Here is a 19,453-nt window from a genome sequence, read left to right on the forward strand (position 1 = left end):
CATGAACTGGGATGTTCCTTTCCCAGTTCAGCTGTTTCCTTAGTATGAAATGGAAATGGATTTCCTTCAGGTTGCTCCCGACTTATGGCAACCCTATGAATAGGGTTTTCATGGTAAGCAGTATTCAGAGGTGGTTTACCATTGCCTCCCTCTGAGGCTGAGAGGCAGTGACTGGCCCAAGGTCACCCAGTGAGCTTCATGGCTGTGTGGGGATTCGAACCCTGGTCTTCCAGGTCGTAGTCCAACGCTCTTAACTGCTACGCCACGCTGGCTCTCTTCCTTAGTATAATAGCGTGAAAATAGTGACTAAATAATAAAAAGTCAACAAGGTTAAGAAAAAGCAAGCTAAGGGCCATGATATATGCCTATTAAAATAGATCATGATTATCAGCTCTATCATTTTAAGCAGCTGCATGTATTATATCAGCATTCGTTTTTAACGACTTAAACTGCATAGTCAAAATAAGGAACAATACAAAAATAAATACTGTAGGCGTTCATTCGCTACAATGGTGAGAGTTATATGGTAATGACGTATTTAATATTCATGAAGTGGACGTGGTTCCCCGAGTTGAGGGAGGCCGCTCGTCTATCCCGCCCTTCTGCATCGTGCCCGATAGTAACCTCAGCAACACCTCTTACTCCGGACCCCCTCCCTCCCCGGCTCTCTCCTGTCTCAGGACAGCCAATGAGGAGCAGAGATCCGCCTTACGCTCTCGACGCCGCCCTTCCTTCCCAATAGGAAATGGCTTTCTCCCCTCCTACTCCCAGACATCGCCCTCACGTGTGTGCGTGAAGAGGGTGTGGGTAACCTTTGCCTCAGTTAAGCGTTGAAGCTTTGCTCCTCCCCTCTGCCACCTGTTAGCCAATGAGAGCCCAGACCAGAGACACTCGAGACCAATAGGCCTGAGAGGAAAGCCACGGAGGTGTGGCTAGGTGCGAGGGCCGCCGCGGCGGCGCTGTTGCCGCTGCTGTTGCCGGTTTCGAGGGGGGCAGCAGAGTGGGTCCAGTCGGGCAGCCCGGCAGCCCGGCGGAGAAGAGGACGGCGGCGGCGCTGGCGCTGGGACTGAGTTCCGGATAGGCATGAGCCTGGCGGAGATAGCGAGGTCGCTGGGCTCTTCGGAGCAGGCGCTCCGCCTCATCCTGTCCATCTTCTTGGGTGGGTAGTTGCCGAGGCAGCGGGAGGTTGAAGCCTGGCGTCATGCGGGGCTTGTAGGCGGGACCCCACGCACGGTGCGATGGAGAAGGGGAAGCTTTACTTATCCCAAAGAGGGAACTTCTGCACGTGGCATGTGAAAAAGCTGCACCTGCCAAAATCCTTTCTCTCTTGACTGTACATAAGGGTATATTAAATGGAACCTATACGTTCAGAGGCAGGCTATGCCTGGAATGTACTTCCTGAAATGAGGGGGTGTAACACGTGCTCTGTATGCAAAAGAACTCGTGTTCTAGTCTCTTTCATCGAAAGGATTTTGGATAGCAGGTGCTGGGAAAGACCTCTGCTAGAGATCCTGGGGAGCCACTACCTGTTTGTCTCAAGTAGACCACACTAGGCTAGAAAGTCTTAATAGTCTGATTCGCTATAAGGCCACTTAATCGAAATACCAGATGCGGGGTGTGTGTGGAAAACAGGAGAGAGGGTTGTATTTATGTCCTGCTTGTGAGCTTCCCAGAAGCATCTGTCTGGTCACTCTTGGAGATTCTGAGAACAGGTGTTTCTTATGTTTGATCCAGCAATGTGATTCTTAGGGGCTGCCATCCTTTACCTTTCTGGTCTCCCTTGCCTTAGTTTATTATTATTTGATTTATATCCCACTCTTCCTCTAGCAGGAGCCCCAGGCAGCACAGTTACAGCTGTAGTTACAGTTACAGGTGTCTGCCATTGAGAACTTGAGTTAACGCAGTGACTTTTCACCATGAGTTTCACCTACCAACGTTCTCTTTTAATGTACTTCAGTAGCATCCACAATAGCTTATACCATAATAAATTTGCTAGTCTTTATGGTGCCATAGGATTCTTTACTGTTTCTTTTTTTTTACACAGCTTTCCAAGGCACAGGAACCCTACTGTCCTCTACATCTATGGCAGGGGTGGCTTACCTGTAGCTCTCCAGATGTTATTGGACTACAATTCCCATCATCCCTGACCATTGACCTTGCTGATTGGGTTCAACAGAATCTGAAGGACCACAGGTTAGGCACTCCTGATCTGTGGTCACTCCTTGGTTACAGGTGTCTAAAACTGACACTGATCTGCCATTTAGAGTTAGAGCAGTGAGCTCTGTGAGTGAGGGTAGCAGGGCTCCTCTGCATTTTCATGATTAGGAAGAAAAGGAAGGAGGCAGCAGTAGGTGCAGTAACTTTTATAACCTCGCAAACGTCCTCTTCTGTGCGTTCTTAAAGTTGCTTGAGCCCAGCTGCCTGCCTTCTGCATCAGTCATCAGCCCCTGGTTGCAGCTCCTTGAAACTGCTGGTGGACTGTCTTCAGCCCAGGGCTAGGGCAACAAGATCTATGAATGACCAGATACAAAAAAGGGCAGTAGGGCTACTGGAAGCATATATGCACATCATAATATGCATTGTAATGGTGTGGAGCCCTGTGGTACAATTCAAAGCATACTTTTATGGGAGTAGGACTTATTTCTATATAGACATGGGTAGGGTTGGGGAATTTCTAGTTGTGTCTGCCCCTGTCTAGGACAACACAAGAAAAGATAAGGTGGAAATATCCTGTGTGATTTTAAAATGGAAGAGAGGTTATGTCTCCAAGCATTAGTGAATATTGTAGGGGCACCGTGTGAGTACTATACGTTGCTAAGCTCAATGCACCACAAGGAGATTGACAGACAGGGTTAAAAGTAAAGGAGAAGTTACAGCTATGCTCTGGATGCCTGTGTAATGCTTCTGAATTCTGGTCCTCTTCTAAATTTACTTTTAAAAAAAAGCACCACCCACTACTAGTCCTCTCTTGGTTAAGAAAGTGCATAGAATCCTTACTCAAATTGATACATGCATGCCATCTGCACCTGATATGTAAGTTGGAGCACTAATAAAACCTGGTATTAGAAGTGAAATAGTACAGGGCATCTCAAATTCCCTCCTAAAGCCAGCCAGCCAGCCAGCCAAAAAAAAAAAAAAAGACAGCTTGGAGCAGAACCGATATAAAAGGAACTTGCAGATCTTCTTTATTTTGCTCCAGCTTCCATGGTAATATAAGCTTTGGTTGCACAAATCTGCTTGGAGGAAAGTATCTCTGGCTACTTAAGGATCCTTTCCTTCTTTAGAACATTTTGTTTTCCCTGAGGGTGGTTGGACAGACCTATGATTGAGAGCCACAACTTTAGTATGTCTTTTTCTGTGGGTTTCTATGAATCTGTCAGCTTTTCCAAGGAGGCCTGTTCAGCTAAATATCTGAAGTGACTATAGATCACTAGTGCCAGGTTTGGCTTAATTTTAACGTGCTTTTATTTTAGCTGTCTAGGAATGCATCTCTGGGGGGAAAACTATGACTGACTGTGTTCAGTTCAATGTAACTAGGAAGAATAATAACTGTGAATATGAAAATTATGTCTGAGTATACAAAAAGACTTCTGATGCTGAAAGTTGAGGTGGTAATAACACTTCCAGATGGGACCACTGCTGTACGGTGTGCATTGAAAGAGGATAGTGGTGGTGCTTGCAATGAAGAAATGTTCAAGGAACCTATCTGTGAATTTCTGTTATTTATTTTTCTCTTTTTTTAAATGACAGGCAAAAACAACTTAACTTTACCTTTCTACATGCCTTGGTCTCAATTCAGACCAAGCACGATTATGATGATGATGATGATTTATTGCATTTATATACCGATCATGTGTAATTATTTATTGCATTTATATACCGATCATGTGTGTTTCTCAGAAGTAGCTCTTGTTGGGTTCAATGGGGATTGTACCTTTTTGTTAGGAAGTGTTATTGAAATTGTTTACAAATAATGCATAAGATTGGGCAGTAAAGTCATGATCCTAAGCACAACTACGCTGTATTCAGGCTATGAGACTTCATTCTGCCTAAATTTGTCCATAACTGGGGTGTGAGAGAATAGTTTAGATCACAGTGGGGAACTTCTGTTGGTGAACTCCCATAATACCTGGCCATTGGCCATGCTTGCTGGAGCTGGTGGGAGTTATAGTTCAGCAACATCTGGAGGGCAAGAGCTTCCCCACACCCGACTTAGATATATTCAAGCAATGTGACCTTTGGGGCACTTTAACAATTAATGCTTAACATTTTATATGTGCATCTGATTACCCATGAAAGTCCACATGCCTATACAAGTAAAAGGTTTGTGTTGCACCTACTCTGGAGAAGCATCCAAACCTGACTGGGCACTCTCTGTAAAGGTGCGGCTGTCCTGCTAACAGGATCATATGGAAATGCTGGATCATAGTTAATTATTGAGTGGGGCGAGGCAAATCTGATCTTGCTAACAGCTGAAGTGCTGTCTCGTGTGAGAAGTATTGTGTAAAAGTTTTGCACTGTAGGGATTCAGCCCTATCAAAACGCATCTTATGTAGGGATTTGATCCACATAATTCCTTCTTCTTCTGTTCTTGGTTTACAAGACCATCATCACTAACTTCGGGTCCTTCTTACTAATTTCTTGATCCTCACTTGCAAGTATTCTATATATGGAATCCATCTATTCATACAGAACATTTCATTCTGTCACAAAGCCACAACAGTCATCCAGTTTCCAAAGTGTGACAGAGCCAGTGACCATGATCTCTGTGTCACTCATTTTTCTGCACTCTCTCCCTATAGAGGTTGTTGGACTAACTTTGGTCATCCCTGTCCATTGGCCATGCTGGCTGGGGTTGATAGGAGTAGGAGTACAACAACATCCGGAGGTCCACATATTAGCCACCTCTGCTGTAGGGTGCCACGGAAGAATGAAAGAAGACAAGCTTTCACCTGTTTCTTGCCCAGACAAATTTCTTGTCATCTGCTCCTCATTGGGGTGCCAGATCTCTCTTACCCCTCCCTCCAAAACACCTGCCACCAATTTCTTCCTACTAAGGCTTGATGCAAAACACTTTTTCTGTTGCCTATTCCCCCTCTGGTCAATGTTTTTTAAATTTGTATATTTGTTTTTAATGTTTTTAATTGTTGTAAACCACCCAGAGAGCTTCGGCTATGGGGCAGTATACAAATGTAACAAATAAATAAATAAATAAATGCAGAATAGCACTCCTACAATAACTTGCGCTATCTTGAATTAGGCATCATGTTTTTTCTGAGTGGTGAGAGGGGAGAGTAAGGAGAAACAGGACAGAAGAAATCTTGAAAGGAAAGAGGACTTAGTCCTGTCTTAAATCCAGACCTGTTTTTAATCCTTTCTTTTCTTTGCTTATCCATTTCAAAGTGTAGATCCTGCTGTGTCATATTTCTTACAAAGATAAAAGAGCATGCCAAGCGAGATGCTGCTGGTGCCTAACACACTCTGGTTACATCAGTCGTATATATAAGGCTGATGATTTGCGGGGGAGTGCCTATTTCCTTCTCCATTTGTCAGAGCTTTCCCACATGCTCTTTTCTTTTGCCTTCCTTCTGTTCCCTATCCTGTCCGAAGGCCTTTAAGCTATTCAAAGGTAATGAGTGTGTAGGGATTGTACATGAAGAGGGGGAAACTGTGCCTGGCCCCATGTCTGTAAAAGCCAGTTTCCTGTGTCTCTGCCAGGCATGGAGGAGCTTGCAAATCTGGGAGGTTTTCCCAGCTGCATCTGTATACTTTCAGTAGCAAAGCCACACCTGATAGGAAGCAGCTTTACTCACCTCACACGAGTGCTGAATTAAGAGTGCCCTTATGTCAAAGGGTGTTATGCAAGAACTTCTAAATGACAGCACTTTGAACTCGTATCAAGCGTCGTCACCCATGACTCTCAAGTTTTTACGGAATTTAGTTACTACATTTATATCCCACTTTTCCTGCAAGGAGCTCAAGATGACATACATAGTTCTCCTTCTCCCCGTATTTTCCTCAGAACAACTCTGTGAGGTAGGTTAGGCTAAGGGACTGTGGCTGGCCCAAGGTCATCCGGTGAGCTTTGTGACCGAGTTGGGGATTTGAACCCTGGTCAACAAGGTCCTAGTCTGGCACTCAAACCGCTACACCACACTGGCTCTTGTTTGACTGATGCTTTCATGTGGTATATAGTACTTCTGATTTTTCCATGTCATCTCTTCCACTAGTTTCTTAACTGTCCTGATCTTTCATATGCTAGGTTTTTATATTCATATGTTAGTAGCATTTTTGGCCTTCTAGTATTCTTTCAGCATTCAAAGAGGAAAGCTTTGCACTAGCGTGTAGACTGTCTTGATGTCTAGCATTTGGGGCATTCCTTATGAGCTGTCTAGGAAGACTTCAGAATTCTCCTCATGTGTTTTCTTGTTGTGGGATGCATTGATACGGATGCTTGTCAACTCGATTTGCGGTGCACAAGGTTTGCTATGTTTCCACCACCTTCACTTGTGACTGTTTACCCTTCCACAACCTGTCTCTAAGAACAAGACCATTCCAATCCTACCAATCCTTCATCTGAATCAGACCATTGGTTCATTAGCTTTGTATTGACCACTTTAATTGGCAGCAACTCCCTGAGATATTGGAAAGAGAGAGATATCTTTCTTAGCACTGGAACCCAAGATCCTTTAACTGGCGGGCCTGGGAATAGAACTTAGGATCTTCTGCATGCTATGTGTTCTACCACTGACCTGTGACTCTTCCTAGGTGAGCATTGGCAGCCCAGGTCCTCAGGCTGTCTCAAGTCTATATAAATGATGTCTCTGGTCTGCTCTTGCTAATGCTGGATTATGTAACTGATTCTTTAGGATACATATTGAGGGCAGGGCATGTTTGGGAGCATAGCCAAGAAGGCCCTGCTCCCAGTTGGCTTCCTGTCGCATCTTCAGTAGCGAGGGAACCCAGAGAGGGGCTTCCACTGAAGATCTTAGCATACAAACATGTATCTTAGAGTGCAGGCAGGTAGTATTAAGGGATGGGGGATGGAGATATTCCACTGGGCAGACTATAAGCAATGTTCTGAGTAACAACTACCTGCTTTCTAACATTGAGTTCATAGGCAAATTCTCTGGTATTATAAATATTTTGAAGGTTGGGGTTGTGACTGGCAGTTTCATGGTGTTTAAGGGACTGTTAATTTAGGTTGCTCCACATCAAGAACTTTGCCATGCACCTCATACAGTCTGCAGAATGTGGCATTCTGAGAATCAGCATTTGTTCTGAAACTTCTTGCTTTTATGGCCGACAAGATGAGTGAACAGTCCCCATGATTACATCATTCCATAAGCAATGAGCATCATAAGCCCATTCACATTTCGTACCAGAATAGTGTGTGAATTTGGTCCTTAAAATTACCTGTTAGTCCTGAATTTTGATAACTAGAGCCACTTTCTAGTTTGAGAGAAGAGGAGCAGGGCGTGTGTATTGCTGGAGACATGCATTAGTTTGTCTTCTGTTTTCCAGAAAGTTTAAAGTGACATGGCACAACCATCATTGGCCATGCACTCTCCCATTTATATATATATATATATATTATCCTCCTGTCATTTCTGGGCAAATGGGTTTTGCAGATTTTCAAAACCCTATTTGGCCAGAGGTGCAAGTGGGATAAATAACATGAATGCACTTGGAGTGATTGCTGTGTCAAACTTCCTTCAGCTTCCTTTTTTTAAAAAAAATCTGGTGAGTATCTCCAGCTTAAATGCCCTCAAGATTCTGGGCTGCTGCTAATTCTGCTAAAAAGATTAGGCAGCACAGAGTAAGACTGGTGAGACTTTTTAGTAAATAATTAAACCTGATAGCTAGAGTGGATGGTATGGATTTTAACCTTGAGTCTTGAAGCCTTTGGACTGTAAGCTCAGGGACTAATCGAAGGCTACTCAATGCATTTCTTTAATTTCCAAATTCAAGAAAATGGAGCCTTCCCTTGCAGGATTGTTGTGAGAGTTAATGTGAAAGAAGTTGTAGCTGTGTTATATATCTAACATTAAAATAATATAGAAAGCCTTATGGGAGACAGGCATGTTGGGTCAGAAATAAATCTCTTCTTCAGGGGAGAGGAGAGTGAGATCCAGTTACAATGTCACTTCTACAGTACATGGTAGCTGGATAGTCATATTTATAGCATGGCTGATGATACTGGAGAGCGATGGGGGTGGCAAAATGTGGCTAGTGTAGTAGCTTGTGCTTCAAAGAAACGTGATGTGCAACTGGGTGAAGGAGGTAATGTCAGTAATGAGTGAGGGGTAAAATGAGAGCTCTTGGTCTTAGACTAGTGCTACAGTTCAGGGAGTTGAGAAAGGACTTTGTGAAGAACTATAAAATGTTAGAGATAGGAAAAACTTGTGCAATCAGTGAGTGAAGTAATTACCTGAATAATAAATGGTATCTTGTATGGTAGTGAATTCAGGAAATTCATTGCAGTCTTATTAGTAAGTTCATTTTCAACATTTTGGAGCAAGATGTGTATGAAATAAGATTTTAATTTATAAGGGCCCTTTGGGACAGACCATGGCATTTCTGTTTGTTCTGTACTCCAAGACCCATTGCATCTTTCTGCAGGATCTCTGTTACTGAGGCCCAGGCTACCCAGCATCCAGGTTGTGGGGTGGGGAGGCATGCATTGCTGCCTCTGTGTCTCCAAGTACAGCGCTGTACTTCTCCCTCGTAGGATTGAATTGAAAAAAATTAAGGCATCAACCAAAGCTTTTCCTAGCCCCATCTTCCTAGGTTCCATTTCTTGAATTGTTGGGTACACAGAGAGAGAAAGGCCACATTTCACACCATACATTTATTCCACTTTAAACAGCCATGGCTTTCCCCAAAGAATCCTGGGAAGTGTAGTTTTTGAAGGGTGCTAAGAACTGTTAGGAGACTCCTATTCTTCTCGCAGAGCTGTCAGAGTGGTTTAACTGTCAGTTCCTCTTCCCAGAGAACTCTGCAAATTGTAGCTCTATGAGGGGAAGAGAGGGCCTCCTACCCAACTCTCAGCACTCTTCACAAGCTACACTTCCCAGGATTCTTTGAGGGAAACCATGACTGTTTCAAGTGGAATAATAGTGGAATAAATGTATGGTGTGAATGTGGACATAGTATTGCACATCTGGTTTAGTTCTGCGTCGTTGGGAACTGGTGATTTCATTAAAGACTCTGACATAATTTCTGTACGGTTGAATTTTTAATAAAGCTTTATCTGTGCTACTTTTGGGGCTTTAGTTTGACTGCCTATATGTTAACTTTGTTTTGGACATGCAATTTTTTTTAGTAAAATAACTGGTATGTGATAAGGTATGAAACGGCTTTCATGCGAGTGTCATTTCTATTGATATTCATTTCATGTATTGTCCCCCAATGAATAGTCCATTGCTCAAAATGTGTTGGGAAACCGTGGCTCTCCAGATGTTGCTGGTTTTCAACTGTCGTCAGCCCTAGCCAGCAGGGACTATGGGAGTTGTTTTCCAACAAAATCTGGAGGGCCACAGGTTCCCCATTCCTGATCTATACTTTGGGGATTAATAAACTTGTCCCCTGTGTCTGCATAAGCCTATGTATTGGAGTGGAACTGTGACCGGTGTAACGGAAAGTGCTTATATATTGCTTTTTCTCAGTAATCTCTCCAGCCGTGTAAAGTAAGCCAGTGTTAACTTCCCTGTTCCCATCCCCCTTGCACATTGGTCTGAGTCTGAGAACTCAATAAGGCTGTACGATTGAGCTCATGGCTAACATGAGAGTGGAGTGGGGAATTTGGTGCAACATCTGTTTACTGGGTAATGAAATAATCAAAAGGGTGAGCTTTTATAAAAGCCCTTGTGTTTGTCTAGTGTCTAGCCTGATCTGTGCTCCTATTTTCTTCCTATAGGATACCCTTTTGCCTTGTTCCAGCGCTATTTCCTTTTCCAGAAAGAGCTCTACCTCATTCATCTGTACAACACGTTAACGGGGCTCTCGCTTGCCTACTTCAACTTTGGTAAGGGGGCTGAGAATATGGCTGCCCAAATAGTGAGTACCGGAGTGTGGGAGGGGGTGTGATGCTGCTTTTTGGTGTGGTTTCTAATTGCCCCCATTTACCTTCTCAGGGACACAGTTCTGTCACTCCCTCATATGTGTCTTCGTTCAGTTTCTCATCCTGAGGCTCATGGGCCGCACCGTCACTGCCGTCATCACATCCTTCTGCTTTCAGATGGTAAACCTGTTCCTTCCTCTGTGAGACACTGGTGTTGCTCTCTTCTGCTCTGCTCAGCAAACATTGTGCAGGAGCCTGGGGGGGCAGATAGAGGAAATAGTAATGTATCCCCGTGGCTAATGTATTTCAGGCATATCTGATGGCTGGCTATTACTTCACTGCCACAGAGAACTATGACATCAAATGGACCATGCCACACTGTGTCTTGACTCTCAAGCTGATCGGTAAACAATTCTGTTCCATCGTATTTCTGTGCTACAAATTCCCTCCTATGCTCCAACTATCTTGCTGCTTTAGAATATTGCCCAGGAAATCCCAGATTACTTTTGTTATACTTGTCCTCTTTCTGGAGGGATCTCAGGGCAGCTTACATGGGGTTTCCAGTGTACCGTTGGATGTTTTCAGGCTGTTCAGTGGACCTATCTCTTGTTCACTGTGGACCTACATGGTTATATTGGTGTGTCTTTCTATCCTTAGGTTTGGCCATTGATTACTACGATGGCAGGAGGGAAGCGGTGAGTGAAATCCAATTATTTTCTTTCTCTCATTCCTCTTATCAGGAATTGGCTTCAGGGGAATTGTTGGAGATGAAGGCTGTAGCAATTAGGAAAGGATCCTGTAGAGCATGCTGGGTCACCCATGAAGGTGTTCCTTTTAAGGTAGAAACCACCTCATATCTAAAAGAGATTGTGAGGAAACCTCAAAATTGAATTGCAAACACTTGTTGAGGATTCACAAAAAAGTACAAAAGAATCCCCTGTATTAAGAAAGAATCCCAAAATACTAATAGCGTAAGCTGAGCATGGGTTCAAGTAGAGATGGAGAGCAGTATTAGACCTCTTTAAAACACAAGCATCTTGTATAAAAAGGTGATTTATTAAGGGAATCAGAAACTTAGCAGCATTTGAAAGGTGAGACAATAAAAGCAAAGAACAAAGGTGAAACAAGCAAACAAAGCCGATGGGTTCACAAGCCCTTTGTTACAAAGAAAATAGTACCAGAATTCCTTAGCCACCTTGAAAACCCTTTTTATCATCTTTACACCACAAAAACACACATCCCGCCTCTTTATTTTGAAGTGACCATTGAGTTGAAAACGTGTGTTTCTGTTGGCTGGGCACAACGGTTGTTTGAACCAGTCCAGGTGAGGATTGATTCTTGGCCAATGAGGATATGAGTTTAAACTTCCAGTCTGAGGGGGTGGTAAGTCTGCATGTTGTGAAATACCTGTGTCATATCAATCCACCAGACATGATGGGAAAGAGACTCCAAATCATGCATGTATATAAGGGCTGCTTATATACATAACTAGGCCAGAAAAATGTTCTCTCAAGTTTCTTTTAAAGAGGAAACTGGGATTCTCCACAGGCCTGTTTTCAAGTGTCAAAGCAAAGATTACAGATAGCAGCAGGATGGCTTAAGGAAAATACAACAAAGAAAGCTGGTGTAAATGCTGCCCTTGTCCCTTTCTGCTTGCTCTAGGTCTGTCTTTCTTCAAGTATGCAGATATTCGGGTGGGTGCACAGTGGCCCCTTGGAGTATGTGGTTTGTTAACCTGATACGATCACACCATTTGAGGGTACTGTTAGGGAGGACTGGGTAGACGAATACTCGCTGCTACTATGCCCTTGAGCTTATCATGGCTCCTGCTTTGCCGATTGCTGCCCCTAGTATCCGTTGCTAGGACTCCAGGGAGCAAAGCCAGAAAGCTTTGCAGTTGGCCTCAGGACAGCAAATACTGTAACAGTCCATTATTAGGATTATGAATGCCACTACACAGCATGCGCTGGATCTGGATGGTTTTTTCCATGGCAGACTGTGTAGGGGATAAACTCCTTTTGGGAGTTTTGATAGTGGATCTCATTACTCAGTGGGTTTAGAACAAGTGGGATAGGGAGCTTTAAGACTAACTAAAATCTCACACTTGAAGGAAAAAAGCAAACTTAAGGATGCTAATGTTGGTATCTTTATTTTCTTTATACAGAAGGCCCTCACCTCTGAACAACAGCAATTTGCTGTTCAGGGAGTTCCTAGTTTAATGGAGGTCTCTGGCTTCTCATATTTCTATGGTGCCTTCATGGTGGGGCCTCAGTTCTCCATGACACAATATCACAAGCTGGTAAGAGGCGAGTTGACTGATGTTCCAGGCCAAAGACCCAACAGGTAATCCCCCTCAGCACCAGCTCCCACAGTACTCTGGTCTATTTTCTGTGCATCCTAGAAGCAAGATGGCACTTACTGGGAGGGGGGCATTCCTGCTTCTTCATAATGGTAATTCCAAAATCCACATTAGGGTAAAATATTTTTTAGGCCGAGAGCCAGTATGGTGCAGTGGTTTGAGTGTTAGACTATGACCTGGGAGACCAGGGTTCGAATCCCCACACAGCCATGAAGCTCACTGGGTGACCTTGGGCCAATCACTGCCTCTCAGCCTCAGAGGGAGGCAATGGTAAACCACCTCTGAATACCGCTTACCATGAAAACCCTATTCATAGGGTTGCCATAAGTCAGAATTGACTTGAAGGCAGTTCATTTCATTTTCATTTTTTAGGCCAACCAAAACATTACAGAATTGGGTGTGGTGTCCAAGTTCTTCAAGTTCTCTGGGGGTTTTGAGCCACAAAACACCCCCACCTTTGTTCTAAAATAGTACACTGCTGGATGTCTGATTTCCACTCCCCCCCCCCAACATTCATTTCAGCTTTGTGCCTGCTCTTACGCGCCTGGGCCTCGGCCTCTTCTTCATGGTACTCTATACTGTAGTGGCCCCATACATCCCTGAGGAATACCTTGTCTCTGATGCTTATCTGGTAAGTAGGGCTTAGAGGGGAAGGAGTGGTAACTCTGGGAAGAGTAACTTTGAGGCAAACTTTAAAACTTGTTAATATGATAAAGTAAAACACTGCACTTCTGACCATTTCACAGAGTGGCTAACCTTTTTTGGCTCAGTGATGTGGCTAAAAGTGCGCTCTCTTGCATGTGTACCCATGCAAGCATACGTACAGCTCCCTGCCCCCAACCTCAGCAGATCTGTGCAAATGATCGGTGATGACCAGGGAGGGGGCCAATTGCATTCTCATCAGCAGGGCCGGTGCCAAAGGACGGCCAGGTCGGGCCCTGGCCGAGAGCCCCTAGGGCCCCTCAATAGGGTGGGGGAGGAGCAACACTCTACTTCCATGATCCGCGGCAGGGAGCTTGCAAGCTGCCCGCCCGTTTGCTGGCTCCACCTACCTGTCTTTCACGGCTATGTGAGCTGTGCGCACAGAGCTGCTATAAACCAAGATAGCGGCCGAGGTTTTCCTGAGGTGCTGATGCCCCTGCTGCCAGCTTAGTTGATGGCAGGGATGCATGCACGTAGCACCATGCATGCCATCAACCAAGATGACAGCGGAGGCTTCATCCCCTTAGGAAAACCTTGGCCACCATCTTGGTTAATGGCAGCCCTGCATGTGCAGCTGCAAAAGACAGGAGAGACAGGTAGGTGGTGTGTGCTGGTGCCCGCCCTGCTCATCAGGTCATTTGGCTCTACCTACCGTAGTGTTGTCTACTTTTTTATAATTTCGTAGCTTTCCCATCTCCCTGAATCTTGTTTTATGAGGCACCATTAAAAACTTTAGCAAGAATCTAATTCTTTAGCCACCTAAATGAAAACCTACATTTTTGTCAAAAACATTCATTCAAGACGCTGCACATTTCTAAATTCTCCTGCTGTTCACTTTTTTATTTATATGCAGGGCTGGTTCCAAGGGGCAGCCAGGTGGGGCACTGGCCCAAGGGCCCCTGAGGGGCCCCTCTGCTCCCCTGCCACGATTCGCGGCAGGATCGCTGCTGCGGATTGCGCAACAAGAGCTTTGAGGCTCCGCCATTCCCTTGCTTAACTTACCTTGTTCTGCAGTTGCACATGCAGCAGTGCCCTTAAGAAAGATGGCGGCTGAGGTTTTCCTAAGGGGCTGAAGCCTCTGCCGCCATCTTGGCTGATGTCATTCATGCGTGCTACACGCTTGCATCTCTGCCATGAACCAAGATGGTGGCAGAGGCTTCAGCTCTTTAGGGAAACCTCAGCTGCCATCTTTCTTAAGGGCACCGCTGCGTGCGCTACCGCAGGACAAGGCAAGTTAAGCAAGGGAATGGCAGAGTCCCGAAGCTCTCGCCGTGTGCAAATTGCGGAAGGGGAGCGCTGGGGCAGGCTTTTGCCCAAGGGCTCCAGTGTGTCTGGGGCTGGCCCTGGGCGCATGCATGCGGGTATGTGTGTGTGCGCACATGCGTGCCAGGGCCCAGGGCAAGCTGGTGCCCAAGGGCCCCGGCCTGTCTGGCGCCGGCCCTGTTTATATGTATATGCACCCTTCCCTTACAAAGTTCAAGTGGCTTACATGGTGTACCTACTGGTCTCCCATCCTAGCATGGAGGAAATTGTCAGCCACTAACTAGATGTAAGACATCTTTAGATCTTGTGCCCACACTGCTTGCTACATACATCCATAACAATCGCTTAATACTTAAAATGTTTTGCCTTCCGTGGCCCTTTCTGATATGCCGTTTCTCTGTAGTGTTACACCTGTGCTCTTGAGCTTTCCGAGATAGCCACAAGTTCTTCCCAGAGTGCCATATTTGATACACCATCAGGTTCTTAGATCTTGTATGCTGGAACTAAGCTAGCCCTCCCATGATAGTAGTTAGCCATCTCTTGCATTTATCAGTGTTCGTTCAAGTCCTACCTCTGGCTTCTAATACAAATTGTACCTCTCAAATTTGCTGTCTTCCTGCAGGAGCAACCCTTCTGGTTCCGCTGTCTTTATATATTGATCTGGGGCAAGACAATGCTTTACAAGTATGTTACCTGCTGGCTGGTCACGGTAAGCCTGGAAGCAAAACTTGGCCCACAAAACCACTTCCATCAGCTGGCTAAGGCAAAGTGTTGTCAGGACACCTTTAGCTTGTTAATCTGTGTGACTCTCATTGCAGGAAGGAGTCTGCATCATCACTGGACTTGGATACAATGGAAAGGATGACAAGGGGAGGCCCAAGTGGGATGCCTGTGCCAATATGAAAGTTTGGTTGTTCGAGACAACTCCTTATTTTACTGGCACTATCTCCTCCTTCAATATTAACACCAATGCCTGGGTGGCTCGGTGAGCAGTGCTGACAGCTTTTCTGCAGAACAATTGTAGTTAAACCGAGGCAGAAGATATGACTTTGCCCTAAGAAGAGCTGTGTGGATTTTGTACAAGAGCAGAAAAGGTCCTGATGCTATCCACTTTTTTTTTTAAAAAAAAGTATACTACCATGGCTCACTTTTGAAATGTGAGCAATATCTGGTAAAAAATTTCAAAGGTGACTTAGTAGGGGACATCAGTGGTTAGGGACAGTGCTTCCAAGCATAGCTTCTTGCTCTTCTTCAAGGTCCCAGGCTATGGTCTGAAGGCACACGAGGCCAGCTCCCTGCTGAAGCTTAGCAGGGTCAGGTCTGGTCAGTGCCTGGATGGGGAACCACATGTAAGCCGCCTTGGGTTTCAATCTTTCAGTGAAAAGAAAGGTGGGGTAGAAATGTAATAAATAACATTAGCTAAAATAGTCTAAACACTGTTGCTAGAGTAAGTTACATTGACCTCAGTGGGATTTACTTCTGAGTAAACAATTTTATTTACTAAATATGTATCTACCATTTTTAATGCATGGAACTCTAGGTGTATATGTTCTTAGGTGGTCTCCCATCTAGGCACCGAACAAGCCCTAGACAGGATTAGCCTCAGCAAGGCAGAGATGCATCATGGACCTTAATACCATGCACAGTAACACCATCTAATCCAGGGATGGGGTACCTGTGGCCCTGCAGATGCTGCTACAGGTTCCCATCCCTGGATCAGGTGGTGTTTCGTGTGCATGGTGTTACTGTTGGCCCTACTGACTAGGGCTGATGCAGATTGGAGTCCCAACAACATCTGAAGGGTCACAGCTTCACTGTGCCTCACCTAGTCTCTGTGGGCACAATCCAGTTGTTCCATACTAAATTCACATGGCTACTTTCTCCGGGGCAAAGTGTTCATCCCAAACTACCTTTTTTTTTTTTACTTGCAGCCACGTGGAGTGGTCATGAATATGATCCTTCTCTTGTGAATAGGCCTGACTCAATCCTATTATAAATTGAAAGCAGTGACCGTTGGTAATATTTGGAGTTGTTGGTACTGCAACTTGTCCCTTGGCTGCTCTGGGAATTGTACAGCACCCATAAGGAAAGTGCCTTTACACATGAAATATCAAATACTCCCTGCATACCTATGAATAGAGGAAATGGCTTCCAGGTGACGGGGTATGAGCATGACTTTCACACTGCGTTTGAGCACCTAGAACCTCTTATTTAGAAATGAAACCACAGCATAGGTTCTTAAACTTGTGAATTTTCATAGGATAATACAAACATATATTGCCGAGAACCAAAACGCATTCACTAAAGCTTTTAGAAACCAGTCCAAAAAAAGGATAATTTAACACAGCAAAATAAAATCTGTGTGAAACTTGTCACAAATCCAAGATGTATAGCATAAATTGCGCTGAGATCTGCAGTCTGATTAACAGGATAGTTCCATTATAAGTGGTTACCTTGGCAGGCTACAGCAGTAGATCTAACATACTTCTAACTTTCACAGCAAGCTTATTTATTTATTTTATTTATTTAATTCAATTTTTATACCACCCATAGCAAGGCTCTCTGGGCGGTGTACATCGAATAAAAGCATATTTACATTCAATTTAAAAAACCACCTGGTCATCAAATCAACAATTTAAACATACAGCAAAAGTAAAATTAACATAATAAACCCATATTAAATACAAGTCAAAGGTAATTAGAAAAAAGCTTAGTAGCAAAGTTCAATTATTTGCATCTGCTCTTGCACCCGATTGCATAGTGCCACCCCAATCCGACTAAAGCACTACTTTCCCCAAAATTGAAATAATTATTTCTACCATATGAAAATAATTTTGAGCCAGGGCCCATCAGCATTTTTACTACTGGTTTTAAGTCTTTTCCTTTTTCAGTTTGAGCCTCCCATGACAAACAAAAAACAAACCTCTTTGACCTTTTTTTGAAACATAATCTCTTTCTGGAGAAAATAAAATGATTAACACCTTCAGGACCACCAACTGAAGGGACATTTTGTTTTCCTTCTACAGCTATATTTACAAGCGACTGAAATTCATGGGGAACAAGTTACTATCACAAGCAGTTTCCTTGCTGTTCTTGGCTGTCTGGCATGGTCTGCACTGTGGCTATTTGGTGTGCTTCCAAATGGAGTTTCTTATTGTCATTGTTGAAAGACAGGTGAGGAGCTTCAAGGAATGACGACAGTACTATTGTTGCTAGAGTTTGCATCTAGATACTTGAGGGTGGTATTCAGTGCTAGTCCTACTCAGAGAAGACCCATTGAAATTAATAGACAGCTAACTTAGGGTCATTAATTTAAGTGTATCTACTCTTAAGTAGGACCTAGCTGAATACAATCTTCTGGCTTTCTTAGGAAGTCCTATATCAGATCATTTGAATCAAATATAGTAACACTAGTTTGCCAAGAAGGGCGTGGAAGAATGTTTCTGAATTTGAGGTTAGTTGACATGTTCCCTGTGTTTGTCATCAATGTCCAGCATCAGTTTAACAGAGCACTGTGTTTTTTAGGCTATTTTTTGTGTTCTAAAGAACAAAAGAAAATATGTTCTTTCCATTAGAGTATCTCAGTGTTAAGGCTTTAATAAATGCAAATTTGTTTAAAATTAGTGGACCAAACAAATACAAGATAGATTACTGTATTTTTAAAATCAGGTTAGCAGCCATACCAAGTGGACTTCCGGTCAGTTTATTAGAGACATCCAATCTCTTTAGTGTGACCTAACTCTGTTGAAACTTCCAGGCAAAGCCACCTTACATGAGACTACTGTATCAAGGATGGTGGACCTCTGGCCCTACAGTGTTGTTGGACTTCCAACAGCCTTATCCAGCACAGCCAGTGGGCAGGAGTGGGATTGTAGTCTAGTAACATCTAGAGGGCCACACGTTCCCTATCTTTACCCTATGAACCCAAGCTTGCCCACAAACTGTAGCTTGGTTTTGGGATTTGCTGACCATGAGCCAGTTGGGGCCCCTGTTCCACCTTAAGAGCTGTTGCACCATGGAGACAGGCATGAACTTAACGCATACTGAGCAAATGGGAAACAAGCAGATCAAGCAGTTTAGAACTCTGTCTAGTTGGTTGTGCCCATGGAAGCTAAAATTATGGTATGGTTTTTTAATTAGTAGTAGCACAAAGCAGGGTTTGGAGTTGTCTGAACCTGGCCTTAGAGACAAAGTTGTTCTTGTTACAGGTTATCAATCTGATACAAGACAGTCCACCTCTGGCTACCTTGGCCTCAATCACAATCTTGCGGCCTCTCTTCTACGTGATTCAGCAAGCTGTCCACTGGATGTTCATGGGATATTCTTTGGTGCCATTTTGCCTCTTCGGTTGGGAAAAGTGGCTCAAGGTACTTAATGAACTGAAATCCTTTGGAAAGAGGATAACATCCCCTTCCCACACTCTCTGACAGAAGCAACAGCATGATCTCTAACACTCACCTCCTCATTCTCTCATTCTAGGTATACCAATCTATTTATTTCATAGGCCACGCATTGTTCTTCACATTACTGTTTGCAATGCCTTACCTGCGAAAAGTTCTAGTGCCACGAAAAGAGAAGTTAAAGAAAGTTGAGTAACACCAAAAGGTAAGAGAAGTCCCAGTGACCTATTACTGCTTGAGGTCTTGGACGGTATACGGCTAAATAGTTTTGCTTTTCCTCTTTCAGATTGTACCATGGTGCATTTATTACGGGGATGGTAGAAGCATCACCTGCCAAACTTGCTGCGGTCCAACTCTTGCAGAGTGACTGGGGGGAAAGAGCACAGGGGTTAAGACCCCAGAATGAAGGGAACTGGCTGTAAACTCCTCCACCCCTTCTACAGGTTGCCTTATCTCTCAATTTCTCTCCGCGGACACTCCTATCTCTGGAAATGTCAGATGATTGTAAAGTAATCGACACAGCTACCATCTGGGAATGGAGCCACCGCCTGACTTTTTCTACTTTCCAATTCTGCTAGATAAAATTGGTCCCAGTTGGTTTTTCATTCATGCTTCAGCTGCCTTTTTAATCAGTTTTTTGAGTTGGTGCTCTTTCTGTTATTGTAG

At 44.1% G+C, this 19,453-nt stretch overlaps 1 protein-coding gene across 2 annotated transcripts; it reads left to right on the plus strand.

The window, feature by feature from the left end:
- The first annotated feature begins 905 nt into the window (after window positions 1-905).
- On the plus strand, window positions 906-19,392 carry LPCAT3 (lysophosphatidylcholine acyltransferase 3). Of its 2 annotated transcripts, XM_061636730.1 has the most exons (14): window positions 1,070-1,159; window positions 2,045-2,193; window positions 9,920-10,027; window positions 10,137-10,243; window positions 10,374-10,467; window positions 10,721-10,758; window positions 12,228-12,406; window positions 12,945-13,053; window positions 15,010-15,096; window positions 15,206-15,372; window positions 17,414-17,561; window positions 18,596-18,754; window positions 18,867-18,992; window positions 19,074-19,392. In XM_061636730.1, exons 4-13 carry the CDS (start codon window positions 10,196-10,198, stop codon window positions 18,981-18,983), a joined length of 1,146 nt encoding a protein of 381 aa, XP_061492714.1. In that variant the 5' UTR covers window positions 1,070-1,159; window positions 2,045-2,193; window positions 9,920-10,027; window positions 10,137-10,195; the 3' UTR covers window positions 18,984-18,992; window positions 19,074-19,392. The 2 variants fall into 2 exon arrangements, with proteins under 2 accessions (XP_061492705.1, XP_061492714.1); XM_061636721.1 differs by lacking the exon at window positions 2,045-2,193 and having other exon boundaries at window positions 906-1,159.
- Window positions 19,393-19,453: the final 61 nt, after the last annotated feature.

Source organism: Rhineura floridana, chromosome 1 (genome assembly GCF_030035675.1).
Source record: "Rhineura floridana isolate rRhiFlo1 chromosome 1, rRhiFlo1.hap2, whole genome shotgun sequence".
Lineage (NCBI taxonomy): Eukaryota > Metazoa > Chordata > Lepidosauria > Squamata > Rhineuridae > Rhineura > Rhineura floridana.